The sequence below is a fragment of the Oryza sativa genome, chromosome 6 (genome assembly GCF_034140825.1).
Source record: "Oryza sativa Japonica Group chromosome 6, ASM3414082v1".
Lineage (NCBI taxonomy): Eukaryota > Viridiplantae > Streptophyta > Magnoliopsida > Poales > Poaceae > Oryza > Oryza sativa.
In genome coordinates, this window is record NC_089040.1 from 22512936 (window position 1) to 22533011 (window position 20076).

At 41.7% G+C, this 20076-nt stretch overlaps 1 protein-coding gene across 2 annotated transcripts; it reads left to right on the forward strand.

The window, feature by feature from the left end:
• Positions 1 to 587: 587 nt before the first annotated feature.
• On the forward strand, positions 588 to 8137 carry LOC4341313 (serine/threonine protein phosphatase 2A 55 kDa regulatory subunit B). Of its 2 annotated transcripts, none has more exons than XM_015788371.2 (14): positions 588 to 1006; positions 2295 to 2398; positions 2472 to 2567; positions 2812 to 2931; positions 3597 to 3794; positions 3940 to 4031; positions 4396 to 4514; positions 5270 to 5393; positions 5564 to 5687; positions 6546 to 6614; positions 6694 to 6785; positions 6878 to 6955; positions 7225 to 7292; positions 7390 to 7975. In XM_015788371.2, exons 1-14 carry the CDS (start codon positions 862 to 864, stop codon positions 7524 to 7526), a joined length of 1566 nt encoding a protein of 521 aa, XP_015643857.1. In that variant the 5' UTR covers positions 588 to 861; the 3' UTR covers positions 7527 to 7975. The 2 variants fall into 2 exon arrangements, with proteins under 2 accessions (XP_015643857.1, NP_001408552.1); NM_001421623.1 differs by having other exon boundaries at positions 635 to 1006; positions 3597 to 3797; positions 7390 to 8137.
• Positions 8138 to 20076: the final 11939 nt, after the last annotated feature.

Sequence of the window (20076 nt, forward strand, 5' to 3'; positions counted from 1 at the left end):
GAGGTCCCAGTCGTGGGCAGCGAGGATCTCGGTGCAGAGGCTGTGGTCGGAGATGCCGGTGACCGCCTGGAAGTAGATGACCTTGTCGTCGATGGTCTCCGCCATGGCGGCTTGCGGCGGCGAGGCCGAGGGTGAAGCTAGGGTTTGGGAATTTGGTGTCGGCGTCGTCGTCGTCGTCGGCAGTGATGGCAGTTAGCACGAAGGAAGAGACGAGAAGGGGTGGAGTTAATCGTGGGGGTGCGACCTAGGTGGGGCGGCGCTTGGCTGTTGGTAGGGTTGGCCAGACCGGAGGAAGAGAGGAAAGGGGAGTTATGAGACTAACAAGTGGGTCCCACGTTGATTTTTATACCGGGTTGCCACGTTGGCATGCTACATGGGCAAACGTGGCAAATAGTTAAAAAGCCACCACTTTAGAGGGGAAAAAATAAGGGCAAATGTAAGAGGGATATTTGGATAATTGGCAAACCTAACAGTGACAAATATTTAAATTTCCCGATGAAATAAGGCTGAAAGGAAGAAGAGAGTTGGAATTCCGCTTTTCCACGAGGGCCGGACCGCAAAAAGAGCCCCACCACGTCAGAGAAAGAGAAACAAACAACATTCATTAGCTCCGCTCGCTCGCTCACACGAACGCAGACACACACAGGCCTCGACCTCCCCCCTCCCCCACACACATCTCCCCGACTCGATCTCCCCCTCCTCCTCCGCCGCCGCCGCCAACGCCTCCTCCTCCGCCTCCTCCCCCAACGCATCGCCCCACCCCATCCATCCAGATTCCTCCCTCCTCCTCCTCCTCCTCTTCCTCCTCCCCCGATCCCGCCCCGATGCGATGCCCCCGCGGCGCGATCGCGTGACGCCGCCATGATGAATCCCGACGGCGGCGACGGCGACCGCCTCGAGGCGGCGGGGGCGGGCTCGTCGTCGGCGCAGCAGGGGCATCCGACGATGGAGTGGCGGTTCGCGCAGGTCTTCGGCGAGCGCGCGGCCGGGGAGGACGTGCAGGAAGGTACGTTGCCTTGCCACCCCCTCGCCCGCGAGAGGCCTGGCCCGTTGCCCCCCACCCCCTCCCGCCGCCTCGAGATCTGGTCGATTCGTGCGGGGTTGTGGCTCCGGGGGAGTGATGCGCCGGCCCGCTGGGGGGCGGTGTGGGATCGGGAGGGGGAGGGGAGGGCTGCGCTTGGGGGCCCTCCCCCAGGCTGCGGTGGTGGTGGTGGTGGTGATGGGATTGGGATTGGAGCGGAACCCGGTTTGGGAGCGTTTGGTCTCGTAGGAGAATGAGCGCGCTTGGTTGACCTGGGAGCGTGTGATGTTCGCCAAAAGGGATAGTTTCGGATCGAGAGTGTGTTCGCGTTATCAATCTGGATGGTTGAAGACGGTGCTGCTCTACTAGCAGCTCCTGTTTTGAGCTGGAACGGGCGTTGTTCGTGATTTGTTGATCATCTATTTGCTAGGAAATTGTTTGAGTTGGTCGTGTAGTGCTTTTGTTTAACTTTTCGGATTTAAGGCTATAGTCATGCAAGTCTTTCATTGAGGTCTGAGGAATATGAACCATGCGTAGTGTTTGATCTTGTATTTTATGGAGTGCACTAAGGTGCTAAGATGATGGGGAGCTTGCGGATTCTTGTGTTTTGAGTTTTAGGAGATATGTTGCTTAAGGTTCTCTTGAGGTCTATGATGACTTATCCACTTTGAACCGAATTCATGAATTCAAAAGCACGCAAGTGGTTAGGAGTCCGTTAAAAGGAATCAATGAAGTTGCTTTTTATTGAACCTGTGTAGCTAGGGTCCTGCGCTTGCTGTTGCATTGTCTCCTTGTAGGAATTGCATTGTGTAAGGTTATGCTAGTAAGTCTGATTTGGCACTGAATATGATGCCTTCGCTCTTTGGATTTGGATGTATGTTGACAAAACATAAATTCTTCTGTTGGTTGCACAGTTATTGTACCGTTACATTTTTGTCGGTACACGATACACTATACTGTCCATATCTAAGTTTATTTTTGACCACGCTGCACTGGTCCAATTATTGTTATTGAGAATATGGAAAATTTTAATGTATATACCTCTGTGCTTTATTTGTGATTTCATTTGTGTGAATCAGAAGGATCGGTCTTTGGGTAATTAGCTTGGTTAATCTGGGTTTGAAGAGTAACTGCTAAGCACACTCTTCTTATAATAAGCTTACTTTCTGAATTTATCCATTTCTTAGATGAAGGATTTCTTCAATGCTAGACAAGTACAAATGCACAATTGGTTGCTTCTTTGTGTGTTGATCTTTATGCTGTTTTGTTTCAGTTGACATCATCTCTGCAATTGAGTTTGATAAATCTGGTGATCATCTTGCCACCGGAGACAGAGGAGGACGTGTTGTTTTATTTGAAAGGACAGATGCTCGGGATGTAAGCACCATTAGTTGAACTTCTCTTGCTCAATTTCATTATTTTATACTCATGAAAGTCTATCTGTTAGCAGAATGCCAGTCGGAGAGAAATGGAGAGACAAGATGCTCCGATTACTAGACACCCAGAGTTTCGCTACAAAAGTGAATTTCAGAGTCATGAACCTGAGGTATGTTGATAATCTGGATTGGCTGTTGTAGCACATAGTATTATCTGTTATTTCCATGAAGTTGGACGCATAAGATCAAATTAACAAGCTGGCATTCTTATCTCAGAGCAAGAAAGGAATCCTTAGCTTAACCATTGCAAGCAAATGAAGCATTACATTATTGTGCTATGCTCTTGTTTTGTTCTTGCTTGAATTACTTGCATATGGAAACTCACATCTATGTTTTTTTGATGAACTGTTCTAGTTTGATTACCTCAAAAGTTTGGAAATAGAGGAGAAGATCAACAAGATCAGGTGGTGCCAGACAGCCAATAATTCACTCTCCCTTCTGTCTACAAATGATAAAACAATAAAATACTGGAAGGTATGGAGAAAAATATGTTAGGACCCAGGAATGGTTTTCAAGATTTCTGCATGCCAATATCTTTCTAATCTAATGTAACATTTAAGCCTGTCTTGACCAAGACCAACTCTGTTGGATGTTTGTATTTCTCCGAACTGGTGGATCAAGATATTTATGTTGATTATTCCATCATTAGTGGAAAATTTAATGAAGTTTACATGAGCACTCTCTAGTTACGCAATGGAAATGATTTGTGATACCAGAGTACCAGACGTGATTTTGTTACTACCTCTGTCCCATAATAATTGTATTTCTAGGATTTGAATTTGTCCCAAAATAATTGTCACAATAGAGTACTAATGGCCCCATTAATCACTTCTCATTCAAATTTCTCCCTATTTTACCCTCAACTACTCTTCCACTCTTACCTATACACCATTTAATAAGGGACATTATAGTCTTTCTTCTCAAAGCTTAATATGCAGTAAACAACCTAGAATTACAATTATTTTGGGAAGGAAGTAGTATTAATTTTTAACCTTTCGAAGCACCAACAAGATGCATTTGTTTAATCGGTGGTCGTACACGAGCTATGCCTTTTCTTTTCTTTTTTCCTCACAAAATATCCACAATCCAAGTATTAGCTGTTTTGACCTTGGTTACATATTGCTTTACTTCCTTTACAGGTGCAAGAGAAGAAAGTAAAACAAGTTTCAGTTATGAATTTGGATTCACGGAGTGTAGGGACTGGTACCTCTTCTAGTGCAAGTACTAGTAGTTCTAGGGGTCTTCTTCCAAATGGTGGATGTTCAGACAAGTCCAGTTTCTTGAACAGTGACATTTTGTTTCCACCTGGAGGCTACCCGTCATTACGTTTGCCTGTGGTAGTTGTACTTAACCTCTATATATCTTAATCAACAGAAGATGACTTGATGTCTTGATCAGCTCTAGCACATCTAGCTGGCATATGATAACTTGCACGGCAACCTATGATCAAGTCCAAAATTGACTGCATTTCTTATCATGCAGGTTGCAAGTCAAGATGTGAACCTTGTTGCTAGATGTCGACGTGTATATGCACATGCTCATGATTACCATATTAACTCTATATCAACCAATAGGTAAGTATGATCATTGCATTGAATATTAATCTATTAAGCTGTATCCCTAATGCATTTTTTCTCCATGAGTTCATCTGTATCTATTTCTTTTCATGTTGAAATAAAATAATATCGAGCCGAGCATCCAATTCTCATGGATTGCTCTTATTGTAAAACCAATAGTCAGTGCAATAGTCATGACACATTGAATCAGCTTTAAAATCAGTGCAAACCATTGTTGTAGAGGCATACACTTTTTTATATTACAACAGTAACGCAATAGAGTTATCTGCAGTTTTTCTACCTGTATATTCCATATACTTTTTCAATGATCTAATTTGTGAACATTGTGCTGATTTGCTTCTCTTTTTCATTTAATTGTCAGTGATGGCGAGACATACATATCAGCAGATGATCTGCGTATAAATCTATGGAATTTGGAGATAAATAACCAGAGCTTCAATATTGTTGACGTGAAGCCTCCAAACATGGAAGACCTAACGGGTAACTCCATTTAGTACCTTATTTCTTACATGATTTGTGCTCAACTTTGAATTAATGTACTGCAGCATGGATAAAATTGATTGATGGAAGCTTTCTTAATTTCTATTCCTTTTACCGCAAAACATTATCATTTTTCTTGTGTTACATGACTAAAGTGAAGAATCGAAATATTGTTTTTCATAGTCCATTGTTTATGACATGGTTACTTAGCGCTTAATGTGAATATGGCCTCTGTATTTGTGATGAAGGCCTATTCTGAATTTGCATTATGCTGTCATACTTTCTTAAAATGCTTGCTATATGCGGCTGCAAGCAGCTGTAACAAATGGCATGTTTCTGATCTCTGTTCATTTATATTTAGCTTCAAATTGGCATGGACACATCACACATGGCACTAACCAGATTATAGAAGCTCAATTTTATAAATTCAGTTTGCATCTTCTTGTCTATTTTATATGTTGAATTAAATAAGGAGCAGATGTCTATGGGGGATTTATGTTGTGAGAGAATTGATAGTTATTTAGGGAATAACCAAATGAATGAGACCAACATTATCCATGTCGTTGCATGACTTTTTATTAAGAAGTTGATCTGCTATTTTATCATACTATTTTTCTAATGATGATATAGAAGTCAAGAGTAGCAGTGCATCTTTATTATTGATGTTTAAGATGACCTGGAATCTGATCTTTACACTTACTGTAATTCATGTCCTGGTAATATGTTGTGCATGATGTAATTTGTTGATATTTCAGAGGTCATTACATGTGCGGAGTTCCACCCAACTCATTGTAATACACTGGCCTATAGCAGTTCAAAGGGTTCTATCCGACTCATTGATCTGCGACAATCAGCTTTGTGTGACAACCATTCCAAGATGTTAGTAATTCATCTTATGCCTTTTACCTGCAACATTTTATCCGTGTGTACTGGAGGTAGTCGTGGACTTCTTTTGACGGTTGGGACTTGGGGCTGCATAAGATTCTCTATTCTATACTAGTAATAGAATGTCACAATATCAGCATGAGATAACAAGAACCTTTAAACAGATTTGAGGAACATGAAGCACCTGGATCAAGATCCTTCTTTACAGAGATAATCGCATCAATATCGGATATAAAATTTTCAAGGGATGGAAGATACATCCTTAGTCGCGATTATATGACTCTCAAGGTAATACCTTCCCTTCGTATAGTTACCCACAAATAAAAAACTACTTATTTAGTTTTGACACATCAGATATCATTCTGTAACTTCTTACCGCGTAACATTTGAATGTTTTGTACATAGAGATCTAATTTCTGGGTGAATTATAATCTAGATCTGTTAATTGTTAGGTAAAAATAAAGAGCACACTTTCATATGCTGCACTCCTAGCATTTATTCACTAGCATATTTTAGTGTTTGAATTGTTTCTTCGAGGTTGAACTTGCATTTGAAATAAAATAAGTCAGGTGTTAATGATGTTTATATATATAAAAATGGTATTGTGGCCTATTTGTCTAGTAACACATGCTTGGTTAGGAATTCTTCGATGCTTTTCATTGTCCTTATTAATTAGCAGGAAATAGATTGTCGGGCTAGTATGTTTCTCCTTAACGCCAGGCCTCTTGCAGTCTGTTCTGCCTTTAATGGTTGATTGACTGCTGATAGTTGGTTTATAGAAATAAATGTTGCCTAACTAGTAACCTCCGTCCCAAAATATAGCAATCTAGTACTGGATGGGACATATCCTAGAGGCTGGTAGTACTGGGATTTGTCCAATCTGGTACTAGGTTGCTATATTTTGGGACGGAGAGAGTAGTAAATATTCAGTGACTAAGAAAATATGGTAACACCTTTTCTTTTGCTAAAATATTTATTTATATTAAATGTGAAATTTGCTTGTCCTGTTTTGCCTTATGCATTGAAGTTTATGATACCATTTTATTTTTGCATGGCTTATGATGAGCATATTTGACTTGTTAATAAGGTAAATTTTAGGTAAAGCGGAATAATTTGGTTTGAGTTTAATATCTGTCTTTTCCTCAGCTATGGGATCTAAACATGGATTCAGGTCCTGTTTCAACCTTCCAGGTTCATGAACATTTAAGGCCCAAGGTGAGACTTTGTCAACCGAATGACTAAAAAGAAGCCATATGATGACTGATACATAATCTAGCTGTACTCTAATTTTCAGTTATGTGATCTGTATGAGAACGACTCAATATTTGACAAATTTGAGTGTTGTCTTAGTGGGGATGGACTCCATGTTGCAACTGGTTCATATGGGTATTACCTTGCTCTTGTTCTTAGCTACATATGAAAATGTTATACTTAGAAATCATGTCTGCTGACACCTTATTTTTGCATCTGTATTGCAGTAATTTATTTCGGGTTTTTGGCTGTACTCCTGGGAGCACAGAAGCGACCACTTTGGAGGCAAGCAGAAACCCCATGAGGTATGTTTACTAATGGAGCTATGATCAGATTGTTGATAATTAGTTTTTCCTTCCTTTCGGAATGTGGATCTGGAGAAGGATCATGATATGGTTGAATTGGATTCAACAAAACTCCAATCAGGAGCTACTTTCTCCCACTATTTCAAAATTTATATGTACCTTAGGCCTTCTGTTTCACATTTTAAGTGTCATACAGACTTTTAGAATTGTTGTTTCTGCTATTATGGCTTGTCTGAGCTTATGTTCTATTCATTGATTTGGATACATAGGCGTCAGATTGTAAACCCAACAAGGCCCACACGCACACTAACCTCTCTGGCCCGTGGTGTGCGGAGAGGTATGTTACTTTTCTTTCACATCAAGAATTTTCAGTACTGAGATAATATGATATTGGCAATCACCTTGTCCAACCATTTTCATATAATATGCTATAGGTGGGGAAAATCAAGGCGTTGATGCCAATGGAAATTCATTTGACTTTTCGACAAAGTTGCTCCATCTTGCATGGCACCCAACTGAGAATTCTATCGCATGTGCTGCTGCAAATAGTTTGTATATGTATTATGCGTAGAGAAGGTGCTTGAGAAAATTTATTGTTTTTGGTTCGCTCTTGGAGGCCGCGTGCCTTCACATGCAACCAGAGATATGGTGCAGGATGTTGTCGTCAATTCCTCCCTTGGGGCCAAAAGAGGCCGTTGATGCCCACAAGATGGCTTTTGTTGCTGTGACTGCGTCCTTGTTGATTCTTTAGTACATGTGTAAATTATGTCCTAATCATCAGAAGTTTTGGTCCCAAAGGATGTGGTCGCAGTTGCCGTACATTCCAAAGTTAGCAGTCCAAGGCACAAATCAAAGATAGAAAGGATTCATTGTGCTAATTTCTGCAGTAAAGGACATAAGCAAATATGCATTGCAATGGGTGTATGATTATCTTTTACATGTAATGCCAATCAGACAAGGCTAATCAGTTGTTTTAGAACAAAAATCCCTGAACAATAGATAACTCAGTTATTGTAGTTATTCTTCATTTCTCTTCTATTCATTGGACCGTTGAAATAAGTCAGCACTAGAGTAACTGCTATTGTTTGGGATTCTTAACCAGGATGGATTTTCTTTTTGACTGGTCTGGACTTTTTTTTGTTATGATAAAATGAGGTTATATTAGAACTATTTAGAATTTGCAAGAACGGGGTTCAAGTTCTGTGCCTGTGAATGATATGCAACTAAAATGATCTTTGTGTTATCTTCTGCCTTCTCTAGTTTTCTGCTTCAGTGCAAATGGAAGAGCTCAGTGCTTATATCCCGCAGTCAAGAATGCTTACACCTTCAGTACCAGCTTGTCTTTTTTAGCGCTATATCTCCTACTAGTAATATTGTTGAAGGCTTGAAGCGCACATTTGTTGGGCTGGGGTTTCAGTGACTGTAATATGGCTGGAGATGCAAGCGACAGTAAGAGCACGGCAGGTGTTTTGTTCATGTTGGAGAACAGAAACAGAAGGTGGTGGCATTATTTTCATGTGAGGCTAATACATTGCTGCCATCACTGCAGCTTATCAAGGAATTTGGCTCAGTAGGTTGCTGTGGGAGAGCTGATGCCTGAAGATCCTAGTTGTGATGTTCTGAAAATTTATAACTACTCTGTAAGATCTTTGTAAGAATTCAGTGCTTCATGATAGATGTAGAACACAAAAATACTCGCTACCATTTCATCGGGGAGTGTGTTGAGCACATCTGTTCAGAGGACGAGCTTACTGACATTCTGACAAAGCCATTGGGCAAAGTTCGTTTTCTGAGCAAGTTTAATAGTATAGCCAACTACTAGCTCCAATTCATAAATCTAATAGCTTATTCATACAATAGTTACATAATACATTATTAATACCTGGTCCCACCTGTCATACATATACTGCGTCTTGGAGTCCGTGCTACAGCTGACTATAAATCTGTAGCCCGCTGCTCTTCTCTCTCCTTATTTATCTCCTTAAAATATGTTTGTAGCTGACTTATAACATGCTATTGTACCTGCTCTCAGGAGATGAGGAAGAAGGGCTGATATAGGTTCAGGCGCACCAAGATCAAGGGGTGAATTTGATAGCTTATCTTCAGTAATCTTGTGCGCAAATTTTATTTTTGATGTTTTGGTTAGGCCCTGTTTCTTTCAGCTTGGGATTATTATAATCTAGATTATTGAGTCAGATTACTATAAGCTAGATTGTTATAATCTGTACTAGAATAAGCGGTTAGCTGTTTCTTTCCTATATTATTAGAGCCTAGATTATTGGGTTTGCATGTCTAAAGAGAGAGTGGGGTGGCATGGTGGGTAATTTTTCACCCAATAATCTGAAAAAAGCTCACCTAAATGAGCTTATCAGATTATAATAAGCTGGGCTCCAGATTATAATAAGCTACTTCAATAAGTTGTCTGTTTCTTTCAGTTTACTCCCAATAATCTGGATTATAATAATCCCAAGCTGAAAGAAACATGGCGTTAGTCTTCTGTTTGATAGGCTGCATGTTCAGAGATGACCGGTTCAGGCGGACTCTAGCGGTAGTGCTCAAGTTTAAGTTAGCGTTTTTTTTTTTCCAGTTTTAGTGCCTCATCTTGATTCCCGTTGTATGATTGACGTAATGTGCAGATCTAGTGTTTACATGCAACAGACTCCAGATTGTGGATGGGATAAATAATGGTGAAAAACGAAATTGTTGAACAAGCTGTACGCAGAACCGAACTCTGTTTCCTCTGCTCTCTGAACCTTTCTCCAGTTTCCTGTACCCATTCTGAAAAAAAAAAAAAACCTTCAGTTGGTTTGTGATTCACTATGTGAGAGCGGAGGGAATTCCTGACAACCAACACCGACACCGAAAGGTCGGCGAGTGTTGGACCCACCTCCAGTCCCCAGATGCATGCCAAGGACGATCATGGGAGGTCAAGGGTCCCCTGCCCCGGCGGCCCGGCTACTGGAACTCCAAGGTCATGCTTGGCTGCCACACTGCTGCCGATGACCGCAACGGCGACGTGCTCCATGTCTTCGGGCTTATAATGGCTATTAACTAGAGGTGTAAGTGGGATAACCGGTGAACCCCACTCATAAATTAAATAAGTGGATAACCTACTGTTGGAGCCTGAGCTCCTCTAGCAGGGAGGACTCACACCCTCTTTAGAGACTCGGCCAGGGAATAGGTGTGCGGAAATGAGGCGATGGTGTCGGGCGGATGAAACGAGGACGACAAACTAGAGAGGCGATGGTTTTAAAACTTTAAATAAGTTTGGATCGCACGTAGGTGTAATACCCTACTCCTATATTCTTGGTTGAGTTCTTTGTTGGAATGTTTCCAAGATGTTGGTATACCTTTGTTCTAATTCTAGGGAGCTGATTTCTCTGGTGTGGAGTGTGGACGTTGTGGAGATGATGAAGATGTTCTAAGATCGGCTCTACTCAGGAGTTCAACCCCTTTTTCAGTGGCCTTGGTCCACCTCTAGTTGCAAGGGGATATACAATGACCTGTTTCTTACAAATGGGCCCCAGGACAGGGGTTAGATGTGTTTGGTCTTGTTGCTTCTTGACGAGTGAGCCTGGTCGTCAGGCCACGCCAGTGGCTGGAAGAGAGTGCTGGATGACTGTGGGCCCGACACGTGGTATGGCAGTCAACCGTGCCACCTGACAGCCCACACCTTTCCGCATAGGGGTGATAAAGGCTTTTCACAGGGTTGGCGCGTGTTGTGTTATCACGTGTTATCCCAGTCGCACGCCGGGTTGGTATACACCGCCTCGCATTCAATGCGAGGCTTCGTAGGGTCCATGCATATATGCTCCTCTAGGCACTCGGCGGTCGAGCGCGGAGGCAGATGTACCCCGAGCACATCCCATGAGGGGTCGTACTTGGCTGCCGGCTGTAGATGTGCCCCGAGTACAACCCGCGGGGGGCCGTACTCAGGGGCAAATTGAAGGTGTACTCCAAGCACAACCCATGAGGGGCTGTGCTTTGGGGGCTTATGGCAGATGCACCCCGAGCACAACCCACAAGAGGTTGCGCCTGGAGCTCTTGGAGCGTTCCTCTTTAGATGTATCTCAATAGTCCCTTGAATTTGGTTGATAGCGACATGAGTTACAGTATCGTGATAATGTGTCCATGGGCACCTCATGCAGCAGGTGATAGGGACCTTGGTTCCCATTTCTCTAAAACCTGTCGTATTTAATCTATAAATGGGTTCGTGGGTTGACCCACTTACACTCTTATTTTAATCCTATCGAGTTGGTTTGTATTTAGAAACCACTCGTTAAGAGTAAATTGCTTGATCATACAATCTCATGATTTGTATGGGATGCCTCGTCTCTGGTGCTGACTTGTGTTTGCATCCTGACATCTCGTATTAACCGTCTTCGAGTCATCCTTCCTAGCTATAGTGATTGCATCGTTTGAGCAAAACTAGTGGATCACCTCACCTCATCCGGAACGAGGCTGGACCGATGGCCCATCACAACCTGGTTCGACAAACCAAACATCATGTTGTTACCTGGGCTGTCTAGTTTTCAAGCAACTAAAAACCCTTAAATTTTAGGGTCTGTTTAGATCCCCTGGTGAAATTTTTCACCCTATCACATTGAATGTTTGGACACATGTATGGAGTATTAAATATAAACGAAAAAAATAACTAATTACACAAATTGCTTGTAAATTGCGAGACAAATCTTTCAAGCCTAATTGCTCCATGATTTGACAATGTAGTGCTACAGTAAATATTGCTAATGACGGATTAATTAGGCTTAATAAATTCAATCTGTAATTTGTTTTGTTATTAGTCTATGTTTAATACTTCAAATGTGTGTCCGTATATCCGATGTGACACGCCAAATCTTTTCACCCCAGGATCTAAACACAGCCTTAGTCACTTTTTTTAATAGTTAAGAGTACGTTAAGATTCATGCGTACTCCCTCCGTCCTAAAAAAAGGCAAACCATGGGTTTCCGTGTCCAACTTTGACTGTCCGTCTTATATGAAATTTTTTTATAATTCGTATTTTCATTGTTGTTGGATGATAAAACATGATTAATATTTTATGCGTGACTTGTCTTTTTAATTTTTTTCATAATTTTTTCAAATAAGACGGACGGTCAAACGTTGGACACGGAAACCAGGGTTTGTCTTTTTTTAAGGACGGAGAGAGTAAACAATATCATCTCCTATTTGTTCTCCTCCCGCTCGCGCCCGCACGGGAGCTCAAGCTCTCCGGCGCCACCCTCCCCCGCCCAACCGTGACATGCTGGCTGGCTAGTAGAAAGCCGTCAACTGCATCGACGAGGCCCATCTAACTGGCCGCCTCCCCCTCTCTTTTCTTCTCTAACCCAGCCACGACGCAGTTCTCCCATCCCGCCTAACCCACGCTTCCCTCGCTCCCACCAGCATCAATCTCTATGGCTTCGTCGCCGCTCCTACCACCTCACCATCCACCACCAACAAATATTACACACACATTACTAGTCTTATTTTTTTTATTAAAAGATCACTTATTTGTGTGTAATATTTGTTAGCGTTAAGATTTGAAGCTTAATAATACTGTCATAATGACAAGTAGGAAGGCATCTCCTCCCTTTCTCCTCTCTTGTTGGCTCCCATCATGGTGTCCATAATCTTGCTTTGGCTGGTGCTGAAATAGCCCCAGTTGAGTACCACGAGAAGAACATGAACAAGGAGAAAAAAATATTCTGAAGAAGTGGGCTTTACGCTGAATTTGATCTTATCCTCTGAAAAAACGGAAGGCATCTGTCAGTCAGTCAGTAATTGCTGCTGGGCTTATTCTCCGGCAGTGTTTAGTTCCCTTCAAACTTTCAAAAATTTTATCAGATCAAATATTTGGACACATACATAGAGCATTAAATGTGAACGGAAAAAAAACCAATTGCACAGTTTGCATGTAAATTGCGAGACGAATCTTTTGAGCCTAATTACGCCATGATTTGATAATGTAATGCTATAGTAAACATTTGCTAATGACGAATTAATTAGGTTTAATAAATTCGTCTCGCAGTTTACATGCTGAATAGTCTACGTTTAATACTTTAAATGTGTGTTTGTATACTTAAATTTTTTTTTTTTGCCATACAACTAAACACGGCCTCTGTTTAAAAGTAGTTTTTTCCCCTAAAGTCATATATTCCCAGAATGATGAGCACAATAGCACCTCATTCGGTGTCATCGTGCGTTTGACATCCTAATTCGATTTTTCTGGAAACAATTGGTATGCATGTTTCTGGTTTCAGGGAATATATCCTAGTAGTTTTAACAAATCTGACCAATGAGATATTACAGTATATGAAAGAAATAATCAGCCGAAATAATGTTCTTTGGATTTGTCGTCAACATTTTACTATATCTATCTATCTATCTATCTAGCTAGCTAGCTAGCTACTACTAGCTAGGAGGGTACCTAAGCAAGAGTGATCTTTTTTTTTATTTTTTTAGTTTTAAAAATAAACTATTTCAAAACTTATTTCCAAAATTTACATCTTTTAACCATGTCATGACGAAACAACACCATACAAAAACAGGCATGACAGTTTTATCATGTCACACCAGCGAGGGTAGCGCGACCAAATAACACTGCCATACCAACTAGACCGGCGTGACCAAATAACATTGGCACGCACCAGCGTAGCAGTTTTGTGTGGTGCCGTTTCGTCATGGCGTTGTGACAACAAGAGTATAATTGTAGGCCATATCTGGATTTCCCTTTCTTCATCGAGGAATCTAGCTAAGAGACTTCAAACGAGCTTGTAGCCTTATAGCCCTTCTTTAAAAGATATGATCCTTCTATAATAATCTCTGTGATATTAGACTCTACCGGCCCTTCTCTACAGAATGATGTAACCAGAGAAATTTCTATATTCTGGAATTAATTTTGAAGGTAAGAAAGAAATCTTTATATTTGAGATGGAAAAGAGTTCATATGAATGGCCCAGTGCCGCACAAGCTGTCCTAGACTTTTGACAGAATAGTCCTTCTTTAAAGCAAATTTTACAAATAACCCTAAAAACTTATGGCATATATGGTCCTTATCTCATCACCAGGATCCTTGGCGATGAGGTTCAACATCTCATCTTGGCGTCAACTCATTTACCGATCTCTGCCACCTACGAACTTCCTTTTTAGTCCTACCACTCTCCAAATCCTATTGATTTGCTATCAAATTTTGCAAAAAGGGTATATTAATGTATCATAATTTTTTTATTTATAAAAAACCTTAATGCGGTAACAGGTCACTTCCTATTTTCCCATCCCTAAATTCTATTAATTTGCTATCGAATTTTGGGGGCAAAAAAGCTACAAATCTACTTATCAGGATACACTATTCCCCTAATTTGTCAAAAGTTCAAAAAATTGACAGCAAATCAACTCGACATAGGGAGGGGAGGGAGGGACTCATGTTCCCTCTTATACTTTTTATAAATAAAAATAGATTAGCAGAAATGAATATGGATACAATTTCTGAAAATTTGACATAAAATTAGTAGGATTTGGAAGAAGATATGTCATAGGTAGTGGATGTCCTTGCCAAACCGACTGACGCTGAGGGTTACTCCCTCCGTCCAAAAAAAACCCAATCTTGGGTTTGAATCTGGACATACTATGTCAAGATTTAAATCCAGGATTGGGTTTTTTTTGGGACGGAGGGAGTAGGTGTTAGCGCCAACTTGTTTCGTGCGCCAATGACCTTGATGCCAAGATAGGGGGTTGTATCTTCAATAAATTTTAGGTTATGTTTGGTATTCATGATTGGAAACTAATCACATGCACGTAAAACAGAACGGCTTATTTTTATAGAATTAATTAAATATCAGCTTTAAAATTTTTTAAAATAGATTAATTTTTCTATATAGTGTGAACAACAAGGAAGTAAAAGTTGGTACATGTATATATTATAACTCACCCTTAGTATGACTATTTCCTAAAATGTGTAAAATGTAAAAAATTCGGACATGTTGTCTGTGGGGGTGGGGGCAAGCCGCAAGAGTTTGCAGTTTGTAGTACCGAGGCACCGTCGCACCGAGCATATTCACGGAAAGCAGGAAGATGCCTGGCGCCCCTGCCATTATCTGCAATCATTCTTGCCTCTCCATTCCTCTGAACTTATCTGAGTCTGACCATTTGTTTTACACTGTGAGAAAGATCATCATCAACCGACTTACCGTCGGTAACCGCGGTTACTGGCCTTACCGTGGGGTACGGTAATATAAATACCGCGGTAACCTCTTTAAATTCAAATAAATTTTAAAAATAATTTAAATTTTTGATAAATTTTGTACGGTTTCGTACGGTTTTTCGCGGTTACTGCGGTTACCGTGCTTACCGCCGGGGCGCGGTAACCCCACCCCCGGCGGTTTGGGAAACCTTGTCATCAACCACTAAAAGTAAGAAATTTTTACATTATTACATACTACTCCGTCCGTCTAAAAAAACTCAACCTAGAAGAGAATATGACCCACCCTAGAACAACGAATCTAGACTATCCTTCGTCCAGATTCGTTGTTCTATAAGGGGTCATAGGTTGAGTTTTTTTCGGACGGAGGGAGTACCTCCGACTAAAATATAAAAATCTAGTACTACCTCCATTCCAAAATATAATAACCTTATTCAAATATGTTGTATTAGAAAATATCTCATCTAATTCTAAGTTCTTATATTTTAGATCCGAGAGAGTTGTATATAGGACACATCATGTTACGATGAATTTAGACATGCTTTTTATTCAAATTTGTAGTTCTAGGATGTATCACGTCTAATACTATATTGTTATATTATGAGATTTATGAGATGGAGGGAGTGCTAGGCAGAAGGACGATCCCTGCTCAGTTCGGGCATCAACAGTGTGTATAAGGGCATAAACAATATAAGCTCCTCTTTTACGTGGTCTTAGGTGCCATGTACCATAAGGCTACTAATGGCAATACCACCTTTATAATGCATGAGATACCACCCTTGCAATGCATGGAAGCTTCAAATGAATCCCATGCAATATTTCTATTTATGCCCTTCTATTTTCTATTCAAGTCTTGACGAAGTTCTGTAATTTATTTTTGGTATTAATTTTACCCAGAAATCCTCAAGAGACAATACCATCACAATGTCACCCCTACTTCCCCCCACCAAACGTCCCCACCCCTTCCCATTGCCATCGAGACTCGAGAGAGGAGATCGTGGCGGTACACCTACTCGACAACGACCACTACCACCCGCTTCCCTTCTCGGCTTTGGCCACCATCTTCAATCCCTTCCATTCCATGGCTCTGGCTACCACTACCCCTTTCTCGGCATCACCAAGATCTGGCAGCGTGAGCTCAATGGTGGCTCGGAATTGGCATCCTCGAACGACAAGGCGGTTTGAAGTAGAGCTGCAGCGGTGAGGCAGCCTGAGGCGAATCTAGCTGCGGCAACAACAGTGGCTAGAGGATGGATGTGACATCCCGACCCAGGGCTTAATAGGATTAATAGAATACTCATATCAACAAGTTGCAACTTCTTTTCCGGAAAGCGATCTCCAAAGAACTCTGAGCTTAAGCGTGCTTGGCCCAGAACAATATGGGATGAGTGAAGTGTGTAGAAAAAACTTGTGTTGCTCTGTGAGGGCAGTCTGTGACCTATTAAAGCTGCCAGATGTAAATATCCCTGGCCTGGTAGAGGCGAGACGTTACAAACCGAGGTTAAGCATGCTTGGCCTGGAGCATTTTGGGATGGGTGACCGACTGGGAAATACTTCCCGGGTGACGTTACAAACCAAGGTTAAGCGTGCTTGGTCTGGAGCATTTTGGGATGGGTGACCGACCGGGAAATACTTCCCGGGTGCTGGCCTATGAGGGCAGTCTCTGACCTATTAAAGCTGCCAGATGTAAGTGGGCCCCGGCCTGGTAGAGGTGGGACGTTACAATGGATCTGGAGACCTCGACGGCGGCCCGTGGCTAAATCGGGCGACCTTGATGTAGATCAACGCCGTCAACGGAGGGCTTCGATGAGGCTATTGCGAGAGTGAGGAGGATGCAGCGGGAGGTATGAGGGGAGCTAGGAGGCCGAGGCTCAACAATGAGGGGGTTGGGGAGTTCTTGTCCTTGCTGGGCACTTCAGATCTGAAGGCGACATGGAGGAAGCTGCAGCCGGCAATGGCATGGACCAGGCGATAGATGGCCGTTCCCTTCTCCGGCCCCTCCTTCTCATTGCCCGTGGTTGTCCACCTCACTCCGAGCAATGGAGGCAATTGCTGAGACCCTAGCGAGCTCCGTGCGGCATGGTAGTCCCCTCTTCTTCCCTTGCCATGCTTGTAGTCTATCCCCAACTCCATCTGCGCTTTCTTCCATTACCGCCACTTGCCGATTAAAGCTTCGGGCCGGACGGGTGGGGGGCCGGGGGGAAGGGTTGGAGACCACGCGAGGGCGTGGGGGCACAACGCGCCAATGCACTTGCGAACCATATCCTCCGCACGTGAGAGGCTTCGTATAACATGGCTTGATGAAGTGTGTGCATCCTCTGGAGGGTATGCTCCCCCTAGTAGAGGCGTGACAGAGGCAGATGTGACGCTACGACACCGTCATGGTGAGTTGGTTCCACTCGTCATGTCGGTGCATTGTTCATGCCATAAGGTCGTCTTGTATCACAAGGTTCCCTCTAGTAGAGGCATCACAGAGGCAGATGTGACGTTGCGACACCGACGTGGTGAGTTAGATCCATTCGTCATGTCGGTGCATTGTTCATGCCATATGGTCGTCTTGTACCACAAAGTGGGCCTAGTTTTTATATAATAGCACTTGCTGTAGTGTACAGATGGTAAAGGAGTATGTTGGATCCCACTAAATAAAAAATATCTCTCCTTAATTACCCCTTCCCTTCTGTGCACTTTCTCTTTCAACCCCCTTCACTATCTCTTCTTCTTCTCTCATAGTAGCACAATGGCGACTATCTAGTGACGACGGTGGCATTGGTGGGGCTCTAACGGGTGGACACCGGGAAGCGGTGACACTGGCTGGTGAATATGGAGACGATGCCATCTTGCAGATTCGACGACGGCGGTAGCTCGCGTGAATGGATCCACAATGATGCTTGTGGTGGTGCTCGCAAATGGCTCTAGTAGCACTAGCGGGCGACTGTGGCGGTTCTAGCCGGCAGATCCAAAGGTGGCTGCGACGCTCGAGGGCGCGTACGGATTCGGCAGTAGCAACTGCAGTGGCACTCAAGGGCACGCTTGATTTATTTGATTTTTTTTAAAAAAAATCATGTAGAAAATATTTTATTTTCAAGAAGACACAATGTTGAACAGCTCGGAAAGCATGTTCACATAAGACGATGAAGTTGCAAAATTCTAACTCACTACCGAACAGGCCCTAATAGTACACTACTATGGCTATTTCATTAAAATTTCCCGTGGAATTCTTCCCTTACAAACGAGGCCATTCCTTCAGAAAGGTGGAGGTAAAGATATATTGGTCGTTTCTGCAGACAGAAAATAGCATATTTGTCCAAATTGACACGATACTAGCTAGATTCAGAGAAATGTTAACCAGATTTGATGGCGCAATGCGGCATGTCACCATCTTTCTTTTGAACGGGTACGTGATTGATATATGCGTGTCGCTATCGAGCATGCAGACTCCCTTTTGTCATTTTCCATTTGTGCTTGCATCCTTTGGTTTTGGGCTTTTGGCCGTGGATTTCGTGAAAAAACAGGATATAAGATTATCCTGTTGATTAGTTAGGCCTTTAATTTGAGGCAGATGATCCCAATGCTGGCGATCAGGGAACTGGAGTCTGATGATGGAATCAACCCTGTATATCATTTGTTTTTCCTTTTGAGATAGAGTAATTCTGAATCGTTTCTTCTTTGTTGCCATGAACTTTATCTTGTGTCTAGTTGAAACGAGTTAATTATGGGTGTTTTTAATAATCACGCAATCTAGTCCCTTTTTGAAAAGAAAGAAAATATGTGTATTTGGTTCCTTTAAGATAAGGATAATGCATGTAATACACGTTGCCTTGACATTTACTTCTGGCATTGAGATTTGTAAAACGTACTACACCATATTACAAACTATTTACATGGTTGATCTCTTCACACAATCACAAAGGAAGTCTCAACCTTGACAATAACCGTGTATATTGATAAATATTTTTTTTTGGCAAGTCCCCTCTTTTGTCAATCAGTTTATAAAGTGTTGCCGAAATTTAAAATTTAAAATTTAATTTTGGATATTTTTCATCTTAGTTTATTTTATAATATTGGCTTTTAAATTGTTGAAGATATAGATATAAAAGTTTTAAATATTTTTTCATTGCTAACAAGTCGTTTCACGGCTTATTAGCTCTAGGCCAAACAATGCACCTGTTGATAAAGCAAGCTTGACCATGATCATTTGGCTGTAGCTTCTAATGAAGCAGAGATTTTTTTTCCCCTTATCGTAAATGAAATGTGCATTTTGGCATATTAATTTCTGCTGATCAGAATAAGCATTACATATGCTGAACATGGTAATCCCACAGCAATCAATGAAGTGATCAACAAGCATCATGCATGGCTTTAGTTTTGCAGTCAACATCCTTAGTGGTTAAGATATAATTAGAAATTAATTAAAAGCACGCAGTAAGTGAGGTTCCTTTTGTTATAAAGAAGAAAAGGTAGTACGTAGTGGCTAAGGTTCCATCCACATTGATGATTACGAGTATTTGCTACTACTAGTATATCTTGGTCTCTATCTGATGTGATATGTAACATTATATATACTCCTAATTAATCGTGGGAATAAAACTTTGGGCAAACAAAATTGTACTAATGGCTTAGCAACCTACTCCTCTCGTTAATTAATTAAGTCGCTATCGCCTTTCCTTTGAGAGGTGTTAGGGTCCATCAAGTTGCATGTATTTGTTTTAAAAAGTACTACCTCCGTCCCAAAATAATTTTAATTCTAGATTGTTTAGCATATATTAAGGTTTAAATAGAAAGACTGTGGTGCCCCCTCCCTAAATGGTGTGCATGTCAGAGTGGAAAGATGGTTGAGGGTAAATTAGAGAGAAATTTGAATAAGAGATGATTGATGGGGAAATTAGACTCTAGAGTAACAATTATTTTGGGACAAATTTTGAAT

What these genes read in the sequence shown, in the direction of transcription:
- LOC4341313 (NM_001421623.1), top strand. Translation starts at nt 862, where the DNA reads ATGATGAATCCCGACGGCGGCGACGGCGACCGCCTCGAGGCGGCGGGG. An exon ending in TTCAGAGTCATGAACCTGAG is followed by an intron (nt 2,568 to 2,811) that starts GTATGTTGATAA and finishes GAACTGTTCTAG; the next exon opens with TTTGATTACCTCAAAAGTTT. An exon ending in ATGAACATTTAAGGCCCAAG is followed by an intron (nt 6,615 to 6,693) that starts GTGAGACTTTGT and finishes TCTAATTTTCAG; the next exon opens with TTATGTGATCTGTATGAGAA.